This window comes from Trachypithecus francoisi, unplaced genomic scaffold, assembly GCF_009764315.1.
Source record: "Trachypithecus francoisi isolate TF-2019V2 unplaced genomic scaffold, Tfra_2.0 Lachesis_group20, whole genome shotgun sequence".
In the NCBI taxonomy this organism is placed as follows: domain Eukaryota; kingdom Metazoa; phylum Chordata; class Mammalia; order Primates; family Cercopithecidae; genus Trachypithecus; species Trachypithecus francoisi.
Window position 1 is genome coordinate 26,292,590 of NW_022681466.1, and position 27,858 is coordinate 26,320,447.

The 27,858-nt window shown below is 44.0% G+C and overlaps 1 protein-coding gene across 2 annotated transcripts in view; it reads right to left on the minus strand.

Annotated features, from left to right (window-relative positions):
- The window catches only part of CA10 (carbonic anhydrase 10), a 550,367-nt gene that overhangs the window by 2,975 nt on the left and 519,534 nt on the right, over positions 1 to 27,858 (minus strand). For both annotated transcript variants that reach the window (XM_033183553.1, XM_033183554.1), the window contains 4 exons: positions 18,209 to 18,304; positions 13,779 to 13,851; positions 2,507 to 2,661; positions 126 to 300 (listed from right to left, as the gene is read on the minus strand). In XM_033183553.1, the coding sequence (XP_033039444.1) occupies positions 126 to 300; positions 2,507 to 2,661; positions 13,779 to 13,851; positions 18,209 to 18,304 (499 nt within the window). The remainder of the gene's footprint in view (positions 1 to 125; positions 301 to 2,506; positions 2,662 to 13,778; positions 13,852 to 18,208; positions 18,305 to 27,858) is intronic.

A 27,858-nucleotide genomic window follows, 5' to 3' on the forward strand; every position in this document is an offset into this window, starting at 1 on the left:
GGGTTATTGTCATTTATAATCATCATTCCTATGATGGAAGATAATGCCAGGCCTTTAAGAACAGGTCTAAGCAGAGAGACTGAGCTCTGGCCTAGATCCTCCACTCTCTGAGCCACCACACCCACCTCTATACTGAAGCTTCTGGGCTCGGTTGTTTGGACAGTCCTTCCCCTGTAAACTGAAGTTGATATTGGTGCGGATGCAGCGGTTGTTGAGTGGCTGGACAGGCCTGAAGTTGTCACTCATGCTCAGAAAGATCTGAGATGGCTGGTTCTGGCTGAGCAGGCGCAAGGAATGCATCTGAGGAGAGAGAAGTAGCTGTGAGATCCAACCATCCTCTTAAATGCACTAGGGAAGAAATAAGACCACAGAGACTGACCAAGCTAGGTGGTGTCAGCTGTATGAGGAAAGGGCTGTATAAGCCCCACACAGTCCCTTTTTTCCATGGGTTCAGTTGAGTTGAAGGCCCACTATGCCTCCGTGCATGAAGCCAGCCTTGCTTCTAGCTTACTAGCCTATGTATGCCTCTGAACAAGTCACTTGCGCTCTGTCACCCTCAAATGCAGCATCCATAAAAGGAGGAAATCTGGTAGGTTTCTCCAGGGTATTCTTTGATACTCTTTGGTTCAATAACTCCATGACTCCCACATGGTATTACCTGGATCATAGTGATTGGTCCATGGGTCAGAGCTAAACTAAGCTGGACCAGTTTGGTTTCTTTTCTGTGAGACTATGAGGGCCAGGTGGCTGGACTGTTTGCAGTCGTGTTCTGCCACAGGACTGTGAGGCCAAAGAAGACGGTCTCTAGCAGGAGAGAAGAATGAAGTGAATGTGTGGTGAGAAGAGGACAGCAGAGAGAAAGCACTTCTGGGGTTCCCATTTCAGTGAATTTCTGATGTCAATTTCTGATTTTGAATTCTCTAAGATGCCCCTGTAGCTCTCAAATAAATGCTTTTTCTAAGCTTAAGCCGGGAGTTGCTGTTGCCTGTCCCCTAGTGAGTCCCCATCAATACAGATAGGATAAGGAACTTCAAATTGTTCAAATGGTTGTCGGGTGGGAATGCATATCCCATCAAGGAGATTGGCTTCTGCTTTCTTTGCTCATCTCTCCTTTAATTTGTTATAGACTCCCACAGTCGTAGAATGTCAGAGCTGGAGCAAACTCATGTAATTTATCCCCCTCTCAATAAAGAAGAGGAGTGTTCATTTCATAGAGGTGGGGTGACAGGCCGAAGAGCACAATAAGCCGTGTAGCCAAGCTCACACAGGAGGACCCATCTGCCTTCCGTCGAGTTCTGAGGAGTACTAACTCTGCGAGATGATCCAAAAAAACCCCACATTCAAATATGGGTGCGAAACGCTACATATCCTACCACTTCCTCTTGAAGACTGACACATATATTAGCATTTAAGAAGGACCCCAGAAGTCCTTCAACAATGGAATCTATTTAACTTTTTAAAACCCGACTTTTTCAAATGCATGATGACGTCTTCCATTATTGCTGGCTTGCTTTCTGAACACTGTAGTTGTAGAATACTCTCTGGGAACTAATGGTTGTCTTTTCCCACTGCGACAGGTGAGATGCTTCTATAATTAGCTCAGGTTAAGCCTTTTGGATGCTGGCTCTTTAAACCCAGGCATATGGGTTGAATCGTGTACCCCTGAAATTCATAAGCTGAAGGTACTGGTAACCCCAGTAGCTCAGAATGTGATCTTATTTGGAAATAGTCATTGCAGATGGAATTAGCTAAGACAAGCTTATTGGGGGTAGGCTTTAATGCAATACAGAAGGTGGTTTTATAAAAATGGGAAATTTGGACACAGAGCCTCAGACACAGGGAAAACACCTTATAAAGATGGAGGTAGAGGCTGGGTATGGTGGCTCACACCTGTAATGCCAGCACTTTGGGAGGCCGAGGCAGATGGATTACCTGAGGTCAGGAGTTCAAGACCAGCCTGGTCAACATGGTGAAAACCCATCTCTACTAAAAGTACAAAAATTAGCAGGGCGTGGTGACATGTGCCTGTAATCCCAGCTACTCAGGAGGCTGAGGCATGAGAATAGCTTCAACCCAGGAGGCGGATGTTGCAGTGAGCCAAGATCGTGCCACTGCACTCCAGCCTGGGTGACAAGAGTGAGACTCCATCTCAAAAAAGAAAGAAAGAAAGAAAGATGTAGGTAGAACTTGGGGTGCTGCTTTTAAATGCCAAAGCACACCAAAGATTGTCAGCAAACCACTAGAAGCTAGGGGAGAGGCATGGAACAGATTCTTCCTCACATCCCACTGAAGGAAGCAATGCTGTTGACACCTTGATCTTGAACCTCTAGTCTCCAGAACTGTGAGGCGATAAGTTTGTGTTGGTTTAAACTACACAGTTTGTGGGACTTTGTTATAGTGGTCCTAGTAAACTATTAGAATAGACATTCCACAATTCAGTGATTTTTTTTTTTTTTTTTTTTACATCATTCTTTTCCTTTAGCTAAAGGACCAGAGAGAAACTCACCTGCATCCTGGTTATATAGACAGGTTTGTTCATTATGATCCAACTTGCTGTCTCATAGCAGGGTGGGATAGTCATTGACCCATCGTAAGTGATGAAACTAGAGGTCTCTGGATATAGTTCCTCTATATTAAGCCCCTGTAGTAAATATGCATCATCTAGAGAAGGAAAGAAGACTTAAAAATTAGATTTCTTGAGAAAGGGATGGTATTGCTGACATATAGACATACATACATATACATATATACACACATACACATGTATACATATATACACACATATACATAGATACATATACACACATATATACACATACACATATATATACACATATACACACACACACACACACACATATATATATCAAGGGCCAACATAATAAGTTAATATTGGATATCAGCATTTGTCTCTGACTGGCTCTTAGATCCCTAATATGTGTCAGGCACTAAGCCAGGTATAAGTGAGTAGGAAATAATTAAGTGATTGCAGCAGGCATCATAGAGACACTGACCTCAATCTGCACTGGGCCCAGAGAGAGGCTGTGAGTTTTGTCTGGGGCCGGGGTGCGGGGGACTGAGGAAGGAATGAATCGAGGAGTTGACTTGAACTGCATCTTTAACAGCAGAAGGTCATCAATGTGTAGCTGGCAGTGGGGTAGGGTGTCAAGGCCACTGTAGACAGAGCAATGCTAGAAAAAGACCCATGGAAAGAGTGGTGTGTACTTGGGGACAGATGGAGTGTGAGCTGCAGGGGGATGTGGAGATGCAAGGGGAGGGAGGGCTGCTGTGAGAAATGTGGCTGGTGGGGTCAGCACAGGCCACAGCAGAAGGTCTTTCCAGCGCTACTGGGAGTTTGGGCTTCATCCGGAGGCAATGTGGAACCACTGAAGGGTTTGAAGCCAGGGAGTAGCATGATCAGATCTGCACTTAATGAGGCTTGCTCTAATGGTGGTTTGGCCTGAAGATTAACATATTGAATAAGAGAAGGAAGCATTCGGCACATTTTTGTTAAAGGTCAATGCGATTTGTTTAACCAAGCTTGCACGAGGAACACATTGGGTACTCTAGCATGCTGTTATTATTGCATTTTATTTTATTCGGGGTGGGGAGGAGTGAAGGAGGAAGTAGAAAGAGAGGCATTCCAGGCATGACTGGAGTAAAGAAAAGGAACATGTTTTGTTTCTTTGAAACTAGAACCAGCCTTTGTGCTGCACCTATATTTGTGGAAAATATTGGGGGCCGAGGTGTGGTGTAGGCTAGGAGCAAGAGGCAAAGGTTATGCTCAGGGATTTCTCTCACATAGCAAGTTTCCAAAACACCATAGTGCTGATACCCCAGACTCCATCCACTGAGGTCCTGCCAGGAGATCCCTCTTTGTCCACTCCCTCTCCAAGATGCAACAGTCATCAGAGGACATAGGCAGCTTCTGCCCTCCTGACATTTTCATTCCACACTGTGTTCTTTCTGCAAATCTTGTTAATACGTATACTCTACCTTTTGCCCTTTGTATATCCTCACACAGCAGAACTTGGAAAGACCCAGAGTGGAGAGAGTGAGTTTTAGACTCACATCTCAGTTGGAGCGCTGACTTTGCTGCTCACTGTCCGTGTGTCCTTGGACCCACAGGTAATCATCTGAGCCTCAGTTTCCACATTGGTAATATGCAGATGTTTGGAGTACTTGGCTCATGGGGTTGTTTGAGGAATAAACGGGATCATGCTTCTCAAGCACCTAGCACAAGGTGCGGTCCAGGTTTGTCATGTCCTCCTGCCCTGCCCTGGAGTGTCCTTGCCCTGCTTCCCTGGGATAACTACTGTTCCTCTCCTCAAGGACTCCCTGGCTTCCCCAGCTGGGCCAGTGCCCACCTCTTTCACTGTATTTACTGAATTAGCTTGCCAATCATTATTTACCTGTTTGACTGTCCCTACTAAGCTGTGCGCCTTCAGGGGAAGGGTTTGCATCTTTTATCTCTGAGCCCCCAAATGCCAGCATGAGTCCACCACATACTGGGTGTATAGTAAACACTGCTTGAATGAACAAATGAAATGGTTTCTGCTCAGCGGCTCTGCTTGCCGGCAGTGCTGGGCAAAAGCAAGGGAGGAAGAGATGACATCATCTGTCGGATGAAGGGAAGCATCTCTGAGGTTCCAGTCAGCGTCCTCAGCTTAATACATGCTGCGTACCATCCCCGCCCCCATGTGTCACACCCTAAGACATTAGGGTGAGATTGCCTGCCCTGTTTCCATCTCCCTGTGGTATTACCATGTTTCCATACCAAAGACTCCTGTACCTTCATATTTACATTGCTGAGTCGGTGTGCATTTAACATGTCATGTTTGTTTTCATGACTCATCATGCTGTCTCAGAGGCTGCCATTGAATCAGTGTCTGTCTTTTAAGTATTGGGATTTGAAAGACACTGGCTAAAGTTTTTGCATCTTCTTTTCTATTGAAGCTTGCTTGGTATGTTTGATAGGACAGAAGCAGAAGGACCCAAGAAAAGAACATGAATAAAACAGAAGTTTTCAGCCCTAATGTCAAGGCATGCTGGGGTGTTTTCCAGGGCTAACTAGGCCAGGAACTAGTTTTTAGGTCACATACTATCTTGTCCATGCAGCAGCCAGCAGAAAACCATTGTTTGGTTCTTGTCAGCATTATCCTCTGGGCATTACAGACAGAAAGAAGACTGAGAACCAATATACCAAAAGCATGATTCTTCTCTCTAAACTTCCATGGCTCTATTCATGAGTAAGGATGGAAAAGATCTAGAGGAGATCAGAGTTGTTTGTGAACAAAGATGCAAATCTGGGGTGAAGCTCAGAGGCCGGTGGGAATGATCATGCATGCCTCTGCTTGCTTTAAGGATGTTTATTGGTAGAAGTGAGGACAGATGTTCAAATCAAGTTTCATGAATAGTTTTACAGAGAGGTTTCTCTACCTATCCCCTCTTTCTGTCTCTCTTTCCTCCCTCTCTCATATCTCTATCAGCTATTTACCTGTCATATGAGAGAATAGCTTATAAAGGGCAAATCCTAGATGTCAAGTCAAGAGTCCTAATTCAAGTCTGAGTTCTAATGGTAGCTTTGCCAGCAACTCATTCTTCCTTCATGGAAAAGAATGTAACCTCTTACTTGAGGGTACCAGACAGTCCTGGAAAATTCCATCTTCAAGTATTAGGATCCAAAAACATCTTTCAACATAAATAAGCTTGTTAGCCAAATTTATCTTAGGCAGGTCAAATTTTTTGTATGACAGTGTTGTAATTTTGTATGTGTTGGCTATATCTTTAACGTAAGACCCCTTGGATCTTGGATAATCAATAAGTGTAGAATATATGTATGTAGTTTATCACCCAATTTTATTATTTCAAACGACTGCAGAAGTTCACAGTTAAACCTTTGGTTTTTTGACATGTTCTTGATGAACCTGTGATTTATCTTATACTGAGTTCTTAGTCATGGTTACAACTCCCAAGCTGACTTTTTCTTTTTGTAGGAGACGTACACTGTGATAAAATGCCTAGGACCACATGGGGTGGGTAGGGGAAAACTTTCCCTCAGTCTGAGCTTTTTTTTTTAGTCTGCATTTAACAGGCAGCCTCTGTTAAATGCATCGTGCTTACTCATGTGGACCACTGATGAGATTTAATATTGCCCAGCTTCCTGCTTATGAAGTTCCCATTCAAAGAGAACTATTCCAATGAGAACCAGGCACGGCAGTTTCAGAGATCAATACTGGACTTGCTCCTGATCAATATGGAACTATTTGGCAATTTTCTCATATAGAATGACATTTCCCCTTGTATTCTGAGGCAAATTCAACTGAAATGAAAAAAGGCAATTACTAAAGAATGAAGTAATATGATATTTTGTTTTACACAAACAATAAATGAAAAAAGGGGCCTCTGAGAATTGGATTCATGGAGGTGAGCTGCTCCTGTTCTGTTCCTTGCTGACGTGAGTAACTACTTAGATTGCAACATGGAAAGTGGTGTGCTGCGTTTCGCATTCTGTGAAAACATTTCCAAAGCCGTTCCTTTGAAATGAGAGTACAAGTTCAATGAAGCATAGAGAAAGGCACCAGGAGCAGTATGCTTAAACTCCTTTGTGATATTTCATCACATTTAACACTGCGTCCCTCTGAGGAGTGGCGCATAAAACACTTCCCAAAGAACTGAGAAGTATAAGGCAGTTCCAAGTTGGTCTGTCCTGGCCTACACATTCATCTTATAGCTGAATAGAATATCTGGGGGTTGGGGGAGGTAAAGCAGTTATAAACAGGTAAGACTGAAAAAAAATGCTTTAAGGAGCTTGTGCCACGTGTCAAAACGCTGTATTTGAAAGCTCTCCTCCAGATGCCTTCAGTGGTGTGGTTTTATTTCCTTAGAGGAAATACTTTAAGACAATAGCCGTATCTCTCTCTTTTTTTTTTTTTTTTTTATTTGAGATGGAGTCTCACTCTGTTGCCCAGGCTGGAGTGCAGTGGCGTGATCTTGGTTCACTGTAACCTCCGCCTCCCGGGTTCCAGTGATTGTCCTGCCTCAGCCTCCCAAGTAGCTGGGATTATAGGTGCCTGCCACCATGCCCAGCTAATATTTGTATTTTTGGTAGAGACAGGGTTTCACCATGGTGGCCACGCTGGTCTCGAACTCCTGACTTCAGGTGATCTGCCCATCTCTGCCTCCCAAAATGCTGGGATTATAAACGTGAGTCACCACGCCCGGCCACCATACCTTTTTAAATTTGAAATTTGTGATCCTTTGGATTCTTATTGGACTAAAGCTCACCACTGTATTTATTACCCATGAAATGAATGGGGCTTGTGACACTGAAGGAGAATGAAGCTACCAAAATAATACTGTCCTAGGATGTTGGAAGAAAGTGTTTTATATGCAGTGTTCTAATAACTATTCCCTCTTACCCACTTAAGAAGCCTCTTTACACTCCATTGGTCGCTAGTTTAGCCACTTGAAAATAGCATAAAATCTCTTTTTAAAAAATAATGCTGGCTTAATGAAATCGGGTAGATAATAAAATAAGAATACTACCTTTTATTTAATTGGGATTCTGTTAATTAATGCCAATTAATTAACACAAGAAAAATGAGGGATATTAGCATTATTCCAATACACTACATTAAAAAATTAAAATACCTCAAGTAAATTATCAGTATCTCCTCCAGAAAATCCATTCAGAAAATCTATTTTTCAATGTCATGATTTCAGTCTTAACCTCCAATCTGTTGAAGGGGAATTTGACTTTAATAAAATGGATTTTCTTTAGAAGACTTTCTAAATTCAGCCCAAATTTAGTTCAGGCTGGTTTTTTTCATTGTCAGTCCCAGTTAGAGTGTTTTATAAGTTTCACTCAGACACATGAAATCTAAGCTTGCAAGGAAAGTAGTAGAATCTCATTAAATCATTACCATCCACTGCATGGATTCAAGCACAGGAGTGGTGTTTCATTTAAAGTAAGTAAATTCTGTTGACTCTGTGTCCTGTATTGCATTTACCTTCAACATATTTTTTATTTGGCATCATAGCAACCTGCCTCCTGCCCTGAAGGAAGCTGGATTTGACAGTCACGTACCTTAGGACAACTTAGAAATACACGTTCATTGTACACCTAGTTTATACCGCTCATTGTTCAGGCATTTGACTCATTACCTTGTTTGATTCTCACGCCAAGCATCTCAACATCAGCATTAATATCCTCCTCTTACAGATGGGGGAGGTGTTTAGAGGGTTGCTTGAGGTCAGGCAACAAAAGGAAGTGGTAGAGCCAGGATAGGAGCCCAGATCTCTCTTCACTAGAACACACTGCCTCCCATGGGTGTGGTGCCTTTACCAGCATAACATTTAGCTTCCAAAATTCCTAATCCTCTTGGCGAGATTCTCCTTCTTTACTCCTTGTATGAATTTCCTGGCATTGATTTTTTTTTTTTTTAACTGGCTCAAAAGAATGATTTTGCACAGTTCCCCTTTTTTTCCTGGTCATTCATTCTGTGCCCAATCCTACAAACTGGGCAAATGGACTGTGTCTCTTCCAGCTGCCATGTTGTGATTTCACCCCACTGCCTCCATGCCTGCAGCAGCTCCCTGCACCACCTCAGCAAGCCGATGAGGCAGCCACACGGGAGCCTCTTCCAGGGTGGGATTTTAAAGATATCTTTAGAAGTGATTTTCAATCCTAAGTCATGGAGATTTGAGTTGCTCTTTCAAAAGTGAGGACATGTCCCGCCTCTCTTCTCTATTTATTCTTACTCCCAGGATTTCACCAACGTTTAAACGCCATCTGGATGCCAACGTCTTCCACATTTATATCTCCAGTTCTCCCTCCTGAAATCTAGACTCATATATCCAACTGCCTACTCCACACCTCTTCTTGGGTACCTTATAAACATCTCAAGCTGAACATGTTCAAAACTTCTGATTTCCTCTCCACCCACGAATATGCTTCATCCACAGTCTCCCCATCTCAGTGGATGAAAATGTCTTCCTTGCACTTGCTCAGGCTAAAAGCCTTACAGTCATCCCTCACTCCCCTCTTTCTCCCACATAAAACATCAGACATATTATCAGATATATCGATATATCAGTACACTTCTTGGCTTTTTTTTTTTTTTTTTTGGAGACAGAGTCTTGCTTTGTTGCCCAGGCTGGAGTGCAATGGTGCGATCTCAGCTCACTGCAACTTCCGCCTCCCAGGTTCAAGTGATTCTCCTGCCTCAGCCTCCCAAGTAGCTGGAATTATAGGCGCGTGCCACTACGCCCAGCTACTTTTTGTATTTTTAGTAGAGGTGGGGTCTCACCATCTCACCTGACCTGACCTGATGGGGTCAGGCTGGTCTCGAACTCCTGACCTCGTGATCCACCTGCCTCGGCCTCCCAAAGTGCTCGGATTACAGGTGTGAGCCACTGCGCCTGGTCTCTTGGCTTTTTCTTTAAAATATACCCAATTATTTCTCACCATCTCCCTGCCAATCCCCATCAGCCTGGTCATGGTGAGTGCCATCGTCTTATCATTTGGGTTGCTGCAATCCTCTTCTATTGTTGACTCTACCCCTTGTAATCTATTCTCAACCAAGCATTGAGGCGATCTTTTTGTCAGCAGATGATGTCACTCTGCTTAAATTCCTAGATTGGCTTTTTGTTACAATGACCTTCAAAGGGCAGATTTGCAAAAGACCAACCCCCTCTAGAATTAATCTCTCTGCCTTCTCTGGTGACTATAGCAATAATGGCAATGTCACTGTGTCCCTCTGAATGACTGATTTCCACTGAAGGTACCATGTTCAGGGCCAGGCAGGAGTTGGAGAGAGCTTAGGTCAGGATGGACTTGAACTGCCAAAGTTCCCATCAGTTCTGTGGTTAGTATATGTCCCTTTCAAGTGGAGGCACATGCAAACAGCAAAAAGATGCTTCTTCAAACTGAACCAAAGTTGGAATTAAGAGAACATGCTGATAAGTTTCATGGAATATGAAAGTATCTTCATTGCAATTAGTTTTAAGACCCTGGACCTAAGCTTTCCTTCCTCCTTAGGGAGAAAGCATGATAGGAAGGAAAAGCAGAGGAAACAGTACCCAGGAAGACCCGTATTTGGATTCTTGCTCTTCCACCATGGAATAATAGAGTATTTTTCAGGAAATGTTCACTTCTTCCTCATCTTCATCTCCTTGGGAGGATTTTCATGTTGAGCTTGGCCATATGGCTTGCTTTGGCTTGTGGAAGTGGACAGAGTGAATGTGTGAGTTTCATGACTAGGCCTTAAGTCACATCACTTATTTCTTCCCTCTACCATGAGAACTGCTTGCCCTGGATATCATCTCGATCCTAGAAAAATGAGAGCCACGTGGAGCTGAGCTGCTTCAGCTCACTTGCAGACCTGTAGCTGGAAGCAGAGCCACCCCTACCAACCCACAGAGGCAGCAATAAGAAATCGATGCTTATCATTTGAATGCTTGTTTATTACACAGAAGTTGCTGACTGATACAGCCATTAACTGTGTGTCATTGGTCAAATGACTTCACCTCTTGAAGCCTTGATTTTTCCCATCTGTAAACTGGGGATGGCAATCATACCACTCTGAAGGACTTCATTAGCACTAGGTAAGGGGCCTGCATGTAAAGCATAGACCTTGGTGTGTGGAAAGTGCTCAGTAAGCATCATCTCCATAATCCTGTGGCTCAGCACCTTGCAGAGTGGATACTACATCTAAATGAGCGGAGCAAATTGCAGCTATGCTGGTGTGAAGTTCTGGGTAGCAGCAGTAGAAAGGGCAGGGGTGGAGGTTAGGTGTCCCTCAGTAGCACAGTAGAAATGGTGGGGTGGGGGGATGATTTCTGTCTCTCGCACACTTAGAAGGACAGAAGCAGGATACCCTGATGGGGCCGCCTGAGTTGTCTTCATCATAACCTGAATTTATGGGCCAGTGCTGGCCTAACCTGCTGCCTGTTTGGAGAGCCTTGGAAGAGACTTCCAGTCTTGTGTTTCCCACCCACTGGCTGTGTTCTAGTGAATGACTCCTGTTCCAGACTCCCCTGCCTGCCACTGGGCCAACTTTCTGGCTGCCGTAGGGACAAAAGAGAGCTGTGGTTTTCTGCTGTGCAAATCAATCCCTTTCTGCCACAGTGTCCTGGGCAAAGCAGTGTTGAGGTCATTCCCATGAATCGGCCATCATTATCCCTGCATTGCTGCTCCCTTCAGGTATGTGACAAAGGTCACAACAGAGGACACCTCCATTACTCCCTGCTGGATTATAGGAGCTCAAAATTCCTGTTATTAGGGGGCCTAAATCAACTACCTTTCCCCATGCAGGCCAGGATCTCTTTTTTTTTTTTTTTTTTTTGAGACAGAGTCTCGCTCTGTCGCCCAGGCTGGAGTACAGTGGCGCAATCTCGGCTCACTGCAAACTCCGCGTCCCAGGTTCACGCCATTCTCCTGCCTCAGCCTCCCGAGTAGCTGGGACTACAGGCGCCCGCCACCTCGCCCGGCTAGTTTTTTGTATTTTTTTTTAGTAGAGACGGGGTTTCACCGTGTTCGCCAGGATGGTCTCGATCTCCTGACCTCGTGATCCGCCCGTCTCGGCCTCCCAAAGTGCTGGGATTACAGGCTTGAGCCACCGCGCCCGGCCTAGGATCTCTTTATCTTGCTTTGGCTCCCTTTCTTTTCCCTGGGCCCTGAGAGGTATAGAGTATGGGGATCAGAAGTGGGGGTGCTCCTGCTGTCTTCTATTTGTATTTCTAGGAATGTGTCTTCAGAGGTGGTAAGGGTGTTTAAATGTCTGCCTGCCTTCTGCATAAACACCTTAACATGGCTCAAGATCTGGCTCCAGAACATCTTTCTTGCCACTCCCTCTGCCCCGTCACAGCTCCTGAAAGAGGCCATTCACCCTTCTATTCACCCAGGCCATCACCAATGCTTATTGGGTGTGCCTCGTCTTAGGCACTGAGATGAAGAGCTGATGAAGACAGAGTTCCTCCCTCTGAACTCTTTGCTGGCCTTCAGTACCCTCCAGGTTTTGTGCATGTGGCTCTCCACACTTGGAATGCTTTTCCTTCCCTCCCTCCCTTTCTTGCTTTCCTTCCTTTCCTTCCTTCCATCCATCTTTCCCTTCTTCCCTGCCTCCCCTTCCACTCCCTCCCCACTCTTGCTCCTCCCTTGGTTGCCCAAGTCACATCATTTAATATTAATCAGACCAGTGCTGGGGGCGGGATGGTAGGGTGGGGAGGAAAGTCCCTCTAATGATTTACTCTGCAACTGGCAATCTGTTAGACTGTGTGTTGGGGCTTAATGTGTGATTTCATGCATTTTCACGGTCTCTAAATTGCAAATCCAAGATTATTTGAAAACATTTTATTTAATTTTCATGCTTTTTTAATCAAAAAAGTTAAAAGAATAATAATCTTTTATGGGCAGTTATAAATGTGCTATTTACACACAAGACAGAAATATCTCCCTTAGCTGAGCAATCTAAGTGTGTGCTTAGAGAGGACTCCGTAAGAATACTAATGAGAAAAGGCAGAATATGCTTGGAGACAACTTAATTCATTCTTCTGGGAAATATCTAGGTGGAGTGGGATTCTCCAGGTTCATTCCTCAGCCCTACCAGCCTCCCAGCCTCTGCAGATGGCAGGGACTTGGCGGTGAGCACCTGGTAGTTGTAGGGCTGCTGTCTGGGCCATCTTTCCATCCCTGGAGCCTTGCTTGGTGTCTGTCATGTGGAAGGCATGCAGGAAATGTGTGTTGGATAAGTGAGTAAACGGCTGAGTGAAGGGTTCTCCACACTCTCCCTTGGCAGTCCAAGATGAGATCTATACACACTCTTTTTTTTTTTTTTTTCCACATTGCCACTGGAGATAGAAGCAGCAGACACAGCTGAGCTCCTGGCTTGGTGAAGGGCACACCAAGGGGATGTGGGGTGCTGGGATGTTTGCCAACTGTTTTTCACTTTTGTGAGAAGCATTATTTACCTATTGCTTGATTCAGAATCCCAGACCTAGAAGGACTTTAGAAACTTGAAGTTCAACTTTTTTACTTTACAAGATGAATGACAGTCAAAGGGAGGAAACTCCTTGACTTGAATCCCAGTATCCTGCTCACTCCTAATTAGGTAGAGACAATCTTTTTTTCCTCATATTATTTCTTTCATCTATGGGTGTGTGCTATCTCACCCAACTTTTCCCAAATCCTGCACCTTCTGGGATTGCTGGGGATGACAGCAGTATCTTTTTCCTTCCTCCTTCAACTTTGCACTGTTCTCTCTTCTGTGTAAGGCGTTGGGGGATAAAACACTCTGGAAACCCAAGGAAACTGGACAAAGTCCTCTACATCCATGGGCCACACATGTGGATAAAGAGAGATGTCATCCTGTCTCTGCCTGGAAAGGAGACCCAGCCACACACAGAACTGGTCTAGCTGAGGACTTCTGTAAGTGTTGTGATCGGATCCATAGTACCTGATGAGTGCTTTCTCAATCCCATAATTGGCAAAGCCTCAACTGTGGCCAGCTGACATGGTGGAGTGTATCAGCCAGCAGAGTCCCCTGGCTCATTACCAATCATTATCGCCTTAGGCATGGATGACAAAGGCACCCTAGGGACTTCTGCTTGAAATGAGCCACTTAGCCAAACCCTACTCTCCAGAGTGACTTTCTACAGAATTGCAGGATCATGAAACTGAAAAGGGCCCATAGAGATCATCAGTTCTGGCTTCCTGCCTTCAGATAGGTCTAACCTTTGTAGAATAGTTGCTGTAGAGGAAATTGAACCAAACTTACTTTTATATGTTATTCTTGTGATAGTATCTCTGTTGAGCATTCGATTAAGAAATGGATTTGATGAATCAGAAACCTGGAGGAGAAAAGAAAATATTAATGACTGGGCATCACTCTTGCAGGACAAACATCTGCCCGTGGCATTCACTTATTCATTCCTAGTTACTGAGTACCTACCATGAGCCAAACACAATGACAGCTGGAAATTCAGAGAGCAAAGCCAGAGTCCCTACTCTCAAGGACAGCCCAGTCTAGAGAGGAAGACAGGTAAGTGAACAAACCACTCTCATATAGTGTGGAGAGTGCCATGATTGAGTCATTGGTATAATGATGTTGGAGGAAGACCAGCCACCACCTGAGAATTTAAGTCATGAGTCTGGGAGGGTGGGTAGAAGTTAACAAAGTGTTCTGGTGATAGAGTGTGAAAAGGGATGAAAGGCAAGGAAAAGCATTTCATACAGAGAATCTGTACATACATGGACACGGGGAAGTGAGAACTAGGCATGCTCATGCAAGGACTTCAGTGTACTTGGAGCTGAGAGTGTGGGGAAGGAGAGGAGGTGATCCTAGAAAGATTGGCAGGGGCCAGATCATGTCAGGCTTTTAAGCAAGGTAGGGACTGGCATGTTAGGAAGGGGAAATTCATCTAGGTAGAGAGTGAGACATAAAGAGTACCCAGAATAGAGGTATGAGGAAATGGGAAAAAAAACTGAAAAGTAGTATAGGATCTTGGTATATCACTTCTCATTATTGCATGAATTGAGTACGTCATAAGCCATGTAATTCAATCCATCCATCCATCCATTCAACAAATATTTGCAGAGGGTCTATCATGGGCCAAACATTGTACCAGAGGTTCAGGGATCCGTTCCCATTTTATGCCTATGCCCTTATAGCTTCAAATTCCTCCTTTGGGAGAAGAAACCAGGTTTTCAGGGGCTTCAGTAGGGAACCATCATTGATGAGACTGTGATGTGGCCCTACATGAGAAAAGGGTTTTCTTAACAACATTTGTTTACTCAGCCTTTTCTGGGGTACCATTGTTCATCCTAGTCATTTCTCTCCTAGCTTGCTTAGCTCTGCTCTGTAATTTATGCCTCAGCGGCTAATCGGATGTTGTGACACATCAACATTTTAAATCTGATTTATCTGAGGGTTGGAAAAATTGCAGCAGATGATTATTATTATTAGATAAGCAACAGGTAATTTTAGCTTGGAGAAAGCACAGACTGTTTATTTTCCCTCCATCTGTCTCTCTTTTTGCAGTTTCCTGGCTGTGTTGTGGTGAGACACACACCAAAGGGAGCTTAGTGAGCGACAATGCCCAATGGAGGTAAAAGTCCACCCCTAAATAGAAAAAGTCCCAAATTAAATACTGTTGCTCCCCTCAGTGCTATATTCAACATGTACTTTGACATCCTCTTCAGTCATTTAAAAGATAGCTTGAAGCCTGCTCCTGGTGCTGATGCACCCCATGAAAGAAAGATGGCTAGGAATATATTGTTGTGGCAGGTAAGGGATCTGTTATGTACCTTACTCCCTGGGTGCCTTGAGCTCCTGGTACCTGGTGAGTCTAGGCAGCCCTTATGTTGGGACCAGACTGTTTTGAGCTGATTAAAAATAATTGAAACATTTCCAAAGTGCACACAGATGATTTGTGGGCTCTAGTGTGTTGGCTGTGTGGGTGAGAGGATAAAATATGTACTTGGTATAAGTGAGCTTAAGTGGGAAGTTAATGGTGTGTGATTGAGCAGCAATTACAGCCAAATCTCAGTTCCCCATGGTCACAGCAAAGGTGGGGGATTTGTGGAGGACACAGATAAATAAAACAGATAAGCAAGTATCTCCTTTTAGACAGTAACTCCAACGTTTTTTATGGCACAGCTTTTAGCCAGGGTGATAACTCTAGGGCTAAACTACCAGGATGTGGGGCTTGTCATATCCCATTCCTGCCCACCCTGCTGGGAAGGGAAGGGCAGAGAGTTCAGAAGGAGGGGAGGATAACTACAAGAAGCTGTGAACCCTTAGGGACCAACAGCTTTGTTCGTCTTACTTCTGGGTACCAGTGCCTAGCAGAGGGCTGGCCTGTAGTACCCCACGCTCCGTCAGAGTTTTGAGATGAGTGAATGGTCAGCCACAGTGTAAATAACTCATGGTGGAGGTGATTGTCTGGGAGTTGATTATATGGAGGGAAGACAGAAATGTTGTGGCTTATTTTGAGATCTAGCAAGAAAGCTTTAGGTCTGCTCAGGGAAAGAATGGCTTCATTCCTAGGAGTGGAAACTGACCTGAGAAGATGCAGGAGCTAGTCATTATCCCTTCACTGGCCTCAGGGTCTACAGGCTAAGTTCCTTTCAACAACCTGTGGGCAAGCAACCAGGACCTGCTAACCCCAACTGCTAGTCATGAGCTCGGTAGGAATGAACGTTTCTGTAGGAGCTTGTGAAACACACTAGTAGTTTGCTGTTGGCTTCCCAGTGTATCCATCACTCTGTCAGCTGTCATGTGCCTGTGCTTCCGGAATGACAGTCACTGATTCAAGCTTTCAGTCACGTGAGGCAAAGTCAGGACCAAGGCCGAGACACTCTCCAAAGGGCAGGAATTGCAGGGGCAGGCAGGATTTGTGCTGGGAAAGCCATAGGGGGAGGTGAGCTCCTGGACACACGTGACAATGTTGTGACATATCTACAGGCTTCACAGTGAGTGCGGCCCAGGTTGAATGTACAAATTGGTTATCAATGCCATAATCAGGGCTTCATTAAGAGATACAGGAATTTGCCCTGTGCTTATGAGTAGCATGGGGTTGTGAGGAGCATGGGAAAAAGGTTTTAAAATGTCATTTTTTCCCTTCTTGCCCTCACTTGCTTTCTCCCAGCTCTGTTGGAAAGGGATAGAATGAGTAAGCCATTCTTTCATGAGTATTAAAGTCAGGGAAGACTTGGATCCTCTCCTGGCTGGGCTGTGATAAGCGACATGAACTTGGGTGAAATGCCAAAGGTTTTCTGAATGATTTTACTCATCTGTAAGATACAACACAAATGCCCAACTCTGAGTTTATTACTAAACTTTAAAATAGATGTAAAATACATATCATAGTGTCTGGCATTCAGAAATCTACTGTTTATCATTCCAGGGTTTGTGATGATGCCAGGAGATACTATTAGGATCTGTGCTGGGACCAGTTTCCTTTGAGATGTCATGTCGAGTATCATAAAGGCATAAAAGCCTAAAAATATGCTTCCCTGGCCAAATGTCCCTTCCTCTCTTTGCTAATGACAAACCAGAGGAGGTTGAGCTTAGTGGCCATGGATAGCAACATGCCATAGATGCTCCGTCGAGCCCCTGCCCAGTGCATAGGTCTGCCATGATCTGACCGAGGGAAGGGTGAGGAAGTTAGGAGGGGGCATAGCATGAATGACCAGGGAGGGTGAAGTGCCTATTGCACAGGGTAATGCTTTTGTGGGGGTGGGGAGAGGGAGTAGTGCCCCAGGTACCCATTCTTTTGAGTAATAATGATGTCATCATGACAGCCCTGTTAAAATTCCCTGGTGGCAAATGCTGGGTTTCTATTGATGATCTTCATCAGATTCCCAGTTGTGATTGGGGCACTTTCTCTAATGATCTGGCCAAAACGTCCCCAGGGTCTAGCAGGGTGACTGCTAATTTTGAAACTACCACACATTGCTTTTTAAAAAATTTTCTAATTAGAAAAGCAATTTCTTTTTTTATTAAAAAATTTGCATACCTGCTTCTCTCTACATCTGCTAAAATGTTAAAGGTATTTGTTTTTTTTTTTTTTTTTTTAAAACAAATTAGAATGTGCTTGGTTGGAGATTTTATGTTGTCATTGTTGACTGTTAGGGAGATGTGGAGTTTCCTTAGAATGTCATAAAGTCAATGTGGGTAATCTTATTACCAGGGATGCTTATGAAGGAATGGGAGAGCGAGACAGAAAGATGATGCTCAGAGCAATTGTGAGGAAGCTGGAAGGAGCTATTTAGTGCAGTGCCTGGAGGGAAGAGACATCTTGCTGCTTCCTGTGTTTATAAGGGGCAGCTGAATGGTGAACAGGACTTTAATCCTGTGGGGCATTAGTGAGCCACCTGCCCTTCTAGTATTGCATCCTTCTGATTTGACTACATTAGGTGGGTCCCAAAGCCTGTTCCTGGATTCAGCCCCCTTTTTCTTTCTAGGACAGAAGCTGCTTGAATCCTCAGGCCCAGATGCTCTGAAATGGAGCTCATCATTTTTGCATCTCACTGCAGGGGACCTCATTTTTCATAAATCTCATGTATATAAAAGGCACCACCCCGTAGTTTTCTTAGGCATGGATAGCACCCCTTTTAATATTTCTAACTCCAATAGAGGCCATAAATTGGTATTCTGATTGAGGTGGGGATGGTGAGAAGAATGAAGGAATGCAAGAGACTTACTTTTATAAATATAGAAACTACCACCAATCCATTTGGACTCTTCGCAGCTTCTGTGACATTTGTATATAGCTCATGGTTATAGTGGATGAGCTGCACCTGGCAGGAGGGAAAAACAAGAATCAGAGCAATAATCCAACATTAAAAGGTAGGAGGCATAGCACTTGCCCCTACATAAGGGTAAACTGCAAAGTATATTGAGGAACAATTTGGAAGACAATCTTAATTGAAGGGATTTCAGAGGGATATGTGTGCGCGTGTGTGTAAAATGCATGCACACACACACACACACACACACAAATACCCACACATATTTGCAAATGTTTTCTGGTAACAAGCATGCTTTTAATAAGCTCAGAGCCCATCTGGCTCTGGCTCCATCCCAGGACATTTCCCCTAAAGCACGTGTAAAGTGAATTTTCCTTGTTAGGAACGGAACTGCGCTGTAGGGGTGGACGTTGTGTCCCTGCTGCACCAACAGCTGCCACTGGCAGCCAGTAAATCTTCCTCGCAGCCTCGGGGCAAACAGGGAACTGTTAGGTCCTGAGTCAGCCATGACCTGGGATGAAACTGGCTAGCCTGCAAGATGCAGTAGTAGCTGATGGATCAGGCTTCTGATGCATCAGCCTGCTCCGGTCATCTGGTTGTGCAGGACTTTATTTCCTCCTCATTCAACAAGGATCAGTCTACCTGCTGAGCCTTTTCCCTGTTACTTATTTTTTTAAAGTTCATTTAAAAAAATTGTGCATAAGCATACATACATGTTCAAACAGATGTTTCAGCAATTTTAAGCTACATGATCATGTTACCCCACATCACTGGGATCAATTGTTTCCTCTGAAAAATGCGTAAGATGATCTCTCCTTAAAATTCATCTCAGGGCTGTGATTTTAGAATAGTTTTTTCTTAACAGTATGGAAGCATAATTTTTTTTTTTTTTTTTTTGAGTTGGAGTCTCGCTCTGTCACCCAGGCTGGACTGCAGTGGCGTGATCTCGGCTCACTTCAACCTCCGCCTCTCAGGTTCAAGTGATTCTCCTGCCTCAGCCTCCCATGTAGCTGTAGCTGGGACTACAGGTGCATGTCACCATGTCAGGCTAATTTTTTGTATTTTTAGTAGAGACGGGGTTTCTCTGTGTTAGCCAGGGTGGTCTCGATCTCCTGACCTTGTGATCCATCTGCTTTGGCCTTCCAAAGTGCTGGGATTACAGTGTGAGCCACTGCGCCCAGCTGGAAGCATAATTTTTTAACAAATTAAAATATAGAAGTAAAAATGTGATGCCCCCCACCACCTCTTTCTAATTCTAGTCCACGCCATACACACAACTATTAACAGTCTAGTGTACATCCTTATGGTTACTTGTTTTGTGCTTATAAATCACACACACACACATAGGGTATAAAAAACAATAAATTCCCTAGTCCACAGTAAGTGTTAAAAAATAGAAAGGGACGATTCATAATTATGATTCTGAACTTGATTTTTTAAAATTTAAAAGTAGTTTGTAGTGATCTTTCTAAGTCATTGCATATAGATCTCCCCAAGTCTTCCTAATAACTATAGAATTCTCAGTTGCACAAATACCCATAACATATTTAGACATCTTCTCACTGGCTTTCGGGTTGTTTCCATTTTTTTTGTCTCTTATAAACAATGCCACAGCAAGCACATCATATATCTTTCTGTAATGGTGTTAGCATTTTCCACAGGCTGATTTGAAAATCCAATAAGGTGGTGTGCATAGAAGTGATTTGTGACTCTGAAAGTGTAGGAGAGTACTCATTATTGCCAGTATCTCGTATTGCATTTAAAAAGGTGAAGTTTTAGAAGTTGACAAATGTGATGATCAAAAAAGATGCTTTTCCTTGAACTTTGAGAAAAATAAATCGTATCTAACCCAGTGGTTTGTGACCTTCACTGTGCATCCAGATTGGCTGGGTGCTTTTAAAGCCCACCTGTGCCTGTCTGTGCCTTCTCACATTCTGATTTAATTGATGTGGGGTGATACTTGTATTCATCAAAAGCTTACCAGCTAGAGGGAGGTTGGACTTGAGAACAAGTGAAACATAATCAATGAGCATTAATATCCCATCAATGCCTAATCAGATGGACAGTACCTTGAATCTGAGAATATCCTGAGCTTCCTGAGCGGTAGTGGAACTTCTCATGAAGAGAGCACATATTACTGTTGCTCTTGAAATATCCTATTTGCTTTTTGCTTTTTCACTTATGTAGTTTTGCCAATGAAGATGGATGACTCTACAGTAGCTACTCTGCCATCAGAAAAGCAACCGCAGGCAGGGGTTGTTCTGCCTCTGCAGGACTTGTAATACTCCCTCCCTTGTACCCCCACACAACCAGGACTTTCTGCAGGTGGAGAAATGTTGCCAGGTGGAAGAACCAGGGACTGGGGGGTTCTCACACACTCAGCACACCTCCCTTCCAGTGCTGAGTAAGCTTCTAATGAGAACTGCCATCTGCTAAGTTCTTCCCACTGATACAGGTGACTGAAAAACTGCCAGGGAATGTGCCAGTGCTTCCAGACATGCCTTGAAGTTACAGCATGCTCTGAACACCAGAGCAGGGATGTGAAAGGCAATCCAGTGGAGTGATCCTTCTGTCCAGCTTGCAAGCCAGAAAAAGGCAGGAAGAAGTCTCCTGGGCCATGGGTTGCCCCATAGGGTGGGATTCTTTCGGGAGCCAGGAACTGTAAGAAAGGAGCTGGCAAGTACAGGGCTGAGGCTGTGCTGTGCTTTAAGCTTAAGTTAACACATTAAAAACTTTGATCTGAAGTCGTGCCTCCTGTCTGTTCCAAGGTGAGTTGGCTAGGATTCTGATATCAGGAGCTTTGGTTTCTATTAGCAGTTGTTGATGGACTGTCTATTGTGTTAGGTTGAACCATATGAAATTGATCTTTTGCTTTACAAAACTGGTGAATTTATAGTGAATACATTCTAGAAATAAAGCTATTTTGAATATGAGTTTTGAGCATTTTCTTTCTGACCCCCAGTCAGACGTTAATAAGATGACATAGAGCTTGGCAATTCAGTGTGTGCTCTAGGGATCAGCAGCAGCCGCAGCATCTAGGAGCTTGTTAGAAATGCACAATCGGGAGCCCCATCCCAGGTCTTCTGAATCAAGATCTGCATTTTCTCAAATTCCTAGTGATTTGGATGCACGCTAAAGTTTCAGAAGTGCTGCTATAGCCGATACTGTTGGCTGGTGAGCAGAGTCCTGTTTTGTCTGGCTGTTTACCCTTCTCTACTTCAGTGTGGGTGGGTTAAGGAGCACATGCATCACCTATGTTGGAACACAGGCTGAGTCCGGATCATAGGACCCCTGGAATGTCAGCAATAGATAGGCTTTGAGCAGGGGAATGAGATAATCAGCATGGACTTTAAGAAGGCAGATTGGAACCAGGAGAAAATAGAGGTGGGAGTTGGGGGGTGTTTAACTTCAGGTGATGGCTATTAAGGCAGACATGTGCTCCATAGGCCTTTGCAATTTATAGAATGTGTATGTTTGTGTGCTGAAGAGGCACCAGGAGATTCCCCAGGCAACAGAACATCTAGGAGCAACAGAAGAGCTCAGGAGACAGCTTGACAGTCACCAGGTTTTTTGTTCTCAGCTGTAAGAACATGGTTTGGGCATCAAAGATAACCTGGGACCTGTACCAGATCATGCACCAACAGCAGGGCTTAACCACGAAAAAGTGCTGCTTCCTTTCTACTGCCTTCCAGGTCTGTGTTGGTGGTGATCACAGTTCCTGCAGCTGTTGCCTTTGCTCTTCCCTAGTCAGGCACAAGAATGCCAACCCAATACCCACTAACCACTCACAGCATGCATCGGTCCAGGTGGGTCTGGAGAAAAGCGGGATTCACTGCTTTTCCTACCATGAATTTGGGCAATGTGCAAATCACATCCTGCTAGGGACAGAGTATCAGATTGGCAGATGGGTTCTGAAAGGGATGCCTGTGGATTGCTTTTTGCCGTTTATAGGTAACACTTTTAAATCTCAACCATTTAAAGTCTGAATTTTTGAATAACTTAGATGGGCCCTAAGCTATACCTTAGCTGAGCCCCAATTTTAAGGCTTATGCAGAGGAGTCAGAGTGTCTGATGTGAAACAGATGATCAATAAGTGATTGTTCAACTGTCTGAGCAAGTGCATGATTTGACTAAGATTGCAGGGACAATGAGAGCAAATTCTTCGGGGGCTAATGATGACATGCTAATTAAACACCAAATTCAAGAATCTAAGACATTCATTAAAGAGATGCCTTGAGGGCTTCTGCTAGTTTAGTTGGAATTACCATGTGAAAGGGCTAAACCTGGATTCCTGGAAATTATTTTATAATCTTGATTTTTAAAATTAGTTTTAGGCAAGTATCCTTCTAGAGAAGTTTCCTGGAAATGCAAGACTGATAAATGACAGGCAGTCCTCTAGGGAGAATATTACCAGTCTTGTCATGATGCTCCCACACGGCAGGTGCCATGATCCAGTGTATTCTCTATATCTAAGTCCTCCATGATCTGATGTGACTTGTCCTTGCCTTCTCATCTCAGAAAGGCCACCTCACCTCAATCCTTTACATGGGCCTGGAATTCATTTGTTCAAAACATCTTTAAGGGCCAACTATGTGCTAAGGTCAATTGGAATAAGACTGAAAAGGTCTTTGTCCTCCTAGAGATAGTTTCAGATGGTGGCAAAGATAGCTTTGAAGGAAACAAAACAAGATTTTGACTTACAAAGTGAAAGGCAATAGTGGAAAGAATGGGGGCAGGGATGCAGAAGTGGGAGCAACATTCTGTAGTATGGTTGGTGAAAACCTTTGGGTAGGCTAACATTTGAGCCAAATTCTGATGACGATGAGCCAGGTATGGGAAGATCAGAGGGAGGCATATCACTTGTAGAGAGCATGGCCAATGCAAAGAGCCTGAGACAGGGACAAGCAGCTAGGAATGGCTGGGAAGGGATGAAGGTGGCTCAAGATGGGATCAGTTCATGCAAGGCTTTGTAGATCATGGTGAGGAGCTTTGATTTTATTCCGAACACAATAGGAAGTAACAGGTGTTAAAGAAGAAACCAATTGATCTGATGTGCATTTTTGAAAGATCTCTCTGGTGTAGAGGAGGGCAAAGTGGGGTCTGAGGAAGCCTTTTACCCTTCCTTACCTCATAGTTCAGCTGGGTTTGTGCCCAGTTCCTATGACTATTTGAGTTCACATCCAAGCACATGCTATTTTGCAACTATTCTCTTTGTGTCTCATCTTCTCCAGGACACCTTCCACGAAATACTGTCTCTGAGCACCAAGTGTAGCTCCTCTCTGCTCTCATGGTGCTCTCATCCAGGAGGCAAGTTTGTGATGGTTAATTTTATATGGGCAACTTGACGGGGCAAAGGGATGCCCGGAGAGCAGGAAAAACATTATTTCTGGGTGTGCCTGTGAAGGTGCTTCTAGAAGATATTAGCATTTGAATCAGTAGGCTGAGTAAAGAAGATCTGGCCTTATCAGTGGGGGTGGGCAACATCCAATCTATTGCAGGTATGAATAGAATAAAAAGGTGGAGGATTATCTCTCTTTCCTTGAGCTGGGACATCCCTCTTTTTTTGCCCCTGGACATCAGAGCTCCTGGTTCTTGAGTCTCCAGATTTTAGATCTGGGACTTATACTAGCAATCACCTCTCTCCCTATGGTTTGGGATTGGGAATTACACAGTCAGCACCCCCTGGTTCTCCAGCTTGCAGACTGCATATTGTGGGACTTCTTGGCTTCCATAATTGTGAGCCAATTTCCACAATAAATCTCTTATATATCTGTGTATATAGCCTATTGATTCTGTTTGGAGAACTCTAATCAAAATTCAAAATATTGGCCGGGCGCGGTGGCTCAAGCCTGTAATCCCAGCACTTTGGGAGGCCGAGACGGGCGGATCACGAGGTCAGGAGATCGAGACCATCCTGGCTAACACGGTGAAACCCCGTCTCTACTAAAAAATATAAAAAATTAGCCGGGCGAGGTGGCGGGCGCCTGTAGTCCCAGCTACTCGGGAGGCTGAGGCAGGAGAATGGCGTGAACCCAGGAGGCGGAGCTTGCAGTGAGCTGAGATCCGGCCACAGCACTCTAGCCTGGGCGACAGAGTGAGACTCCGTCTCAAAAAAAAAAAAAAAAAAAATTCAAAATATTTTGCAACCAAAATGGCATGGGTACTGGGTGATCAGAACAGATGTAAACCATAGACACCTGGTACAGTCACATGGGTGCTGAACATCATTGTCAAAGTTAGTCATCATCGGCTAGGTGCGGTGGCTCATGCCTGTAATCCCAGCACTTTGGGAGGCTGAGTCGGGTGGATCACGAGGTCAGGAGATGAAGACCACCCTGGCTAACACAGTGAAACCCCATCTCTACTAAAAATACAAAAAATTAGTCGGGCGTGGAGATCAAGACCATCCTGGCTAACACAGTGAAATCCCGTCTCTACTAAAAATACAAAAAATTAGTCAGGCGTGGTGGCAGGTGCCTGTAGTCCCAGCTACTTGGGAGGCTGAGGCAGGAGAATGGTGTGAGCCTGGGAGGCAGAGCTTTGCAGTTAGCTGAGATCACGCCACTGAAAACTCCAGCCTGGGTGACAGAGCGAGACTCCATCTCAAAAAAAAAAAAAAAAAAAAAAAAAAAGTCGTCATCACCACTTGTTGATGATCATCACCAACATTTGTCGAGCACCTCTTTGTGCCAGAGATGATGGCAGCAGAAACATCTCATTTAATTCTTGAAAACTTCCATGAGTTAGTGCCATTATTTCCATTTGAGTCATGGAGACACCAAGCCTCTGAGAGATAGTGGCAGAGCTGGGATTGTGCCCAGTTTCTGTGACTATTTGAGTTCATACTCAAGCATATGCTATTTTGAAACTATTCTCTTTGTGTCTGTGTCTACTTTTGGGTAAACATCTCAAGGGCATGGATATCCATCATCACATCCCTGGTGATGGGATTTGGCTCAGAGGAGATGTTGGCAAGCATTTGCTGAATGAATACCAATTCTGCATCTCATAGAGTCTTAGAAGGCATCTTACAGAAAACCAAGGCCTTAGTTCTCAGCCCATTACTTTTAAAAATGAAGAAAATGAGGATCAAAGAGGAGCTATGTCTTGCCCATGATTATACAGTCATTCATAGATCCAATCATTCAACATGTGCTTATTGAGAAACTCCTAAGTAAGGGAGGGTGGTATGAGGAGAAATTGTATTGGAAGGCAGGAGAAGACCATGAAGAGCTGGCAGGCCAAGGTAGGGGGTCTTGATTCCATCCTAAGGGTAATGAAGAATTTCACTAGAATTTTCTTAGGACCAGAGGCAAAGCTTCTCCTGTGCACCTAATTGAAGTGGAAGCCTGAAAACCATTAGCCTTTGGTGACCAGTAACTCAGCTTTCAAGCTAACAGACAAGTACTCCTCTGTTAAATAAGCAGACCTGCTGCAAGCAGGCTTCCAAGTTGACACAAGCCACACTTGTCATAGGTTAAGCTTGGAGCAGCTTCAGTTGCACAGGTCTGAGTTTTCATTTTGCGGTAGCAAGGTGATGCACCAGTGCATGCCGGGGGTTGCTCACTCACCCCTCATGCCTCAGGAGGGCAACAGGCTATGTTCTTAGACCTTAGATCGCCTTTCTCAGCATGATGCTCCATTAGCAGAAGCCCTTTGGTGAATGCAAAAGAGCAGCCTTGGAACAGAAGACCACACATGGCATTCAGAGTGACAATGCTATCACCTTACCCCTGCTTAAACACGCCAGTGGCTTCCCCTTGCCTGTAACATAAAAATGCACATCTGGGACCCCTGACTTTTCTAACCATGTCTCCTTGTTTTCTGTGCTCTGCTTGGTGTCTTTCTTTCAGCCTCCCTTATATACTGGACTTTCTCTTTTCCTAGAACATGTGCTTATTCTGTTTCTTATGCTTCCCTTCCCTCAAACAGAGAAGGGAGGGAATACCCTTCCCTCCCTTCGCTGTTTGACTCCTACTTATGAACTCCTTTGTATCTCAGCTCAAGGGTCACCTGTTGAGGGAGATCCCCATGACCCACTCTCATGGCACTCTGTACTTTTCAAAATACATATCACAGTTTTATGTTGACATTTGTTGTGTGACTGATGGTGCTCACCTCTTTCACTAGACTTTAGACTTCATCCAGGCAAGGGCTCTATCTTATTGGCCCCTGTGACATCCCCTATACCTGGTACATATTAACTGTATCAAGGCAGAAATAATTGTTGAATGAATGAAGCAATGTGGGCTGTCTATTGTACAATGAAGTGCGATGTCCCAAGGGACAGAGAGAACAAGGCGCTTGGCTGAACTGGTTGAAGAACAGTCTGGAATTCCAAAGGGTGTCTCTAATGGGAAACAAGACACTGAGTATCACATTGGGCTGTGTGGGTCGCATAGCCTGTTTTCACCCCTGGGTACCATTAGGTGAGCAAGTTTCTCATCTGTAACAGGGATAGTAATAATAATGTGATGATTCTATAAAACTGAATATAAAAAAGCACTTAGCCCAGGGCCTGGCATGCAGTAAGCATTCCATAATTAGCTATTATTGTTGTTGTTATGCAATATTTATTATACAAGCAATAGATAATACAGCCTTCAGCTTCTGCAGAAATAGGTATGTGCAGGTCTCCTTTGTGGATCCGACATTGAGTCTGTTCTCCCAAGGGAACTTGAGGAAGATGTCACCTATTGGGGAGCACTCACTGTGTTCCAGACACTGAATGAGGTGAGAACTTTTAAAGAGAAATGCATTCTGAATGGCTCATACTGTAATCCAAAGGTTAGCAGACTTTTTCCTGTAAAAATTCAGATAGTAAATATTTTTATCTATGCTGACTATATAGTACTCAATTCTGCTTTTATAGTATGAAAGCAGTAATGGACAAAATATAAAAGAATGGGCATGGCTGGGTTCCAGTAAAGGTACAGAAACACAGCGTAGGCTAGATTTGGTCTGTGACTGTAGTTTGCTGACCCCTGCTAGTTTTAATTTGGGAGATGAATAAAGAACTTCCAGGACATATATTTTCCAGTAAGTGTTCTACACAGATAGAAGGAAAATACATGTTGAGAGAACCTAAACATTAAGCTCTCCCTTTCCTTTAAATGATGATGATTACTATTGTCACCTTTCTACAGTCCTTTAAACTTTTTAAGGCATATTCAACTCAAGCTGAATTCTAGTCAATGTATAGGTCCAAAATGCCCACCCTATGCCAGATCCCAGAAGTTCAGAGATGAATGCTATATATTCTGTAGCCTAAAAGAGCTCGCCCATATTGCCACATTTGTTCCTAAAATAGGTGAAGCGAAGACATTAAGGTGCAGAGAAGTGAAACACCTCTTCTGAGGTCACACAGACAAAAAGTGACAGTGACTATTCATTTCACTTGAGAGCATGCAAATAGTTTCTTTCTACAAGAAAGTAAAGAGAAAAGGAAAGGTGTTCTGTATTTGAGGGGAGATCACATTTCAGCAGCTGTTGCTGCAACAATTATAAGCTAGAACTTATTTATAGAAAGTCATTAAGAAGTTTGTCTTTATGCATAAGAGCACACACAGTCTGCAGAGAAGACCACGGTTTGATGTTTACCAACC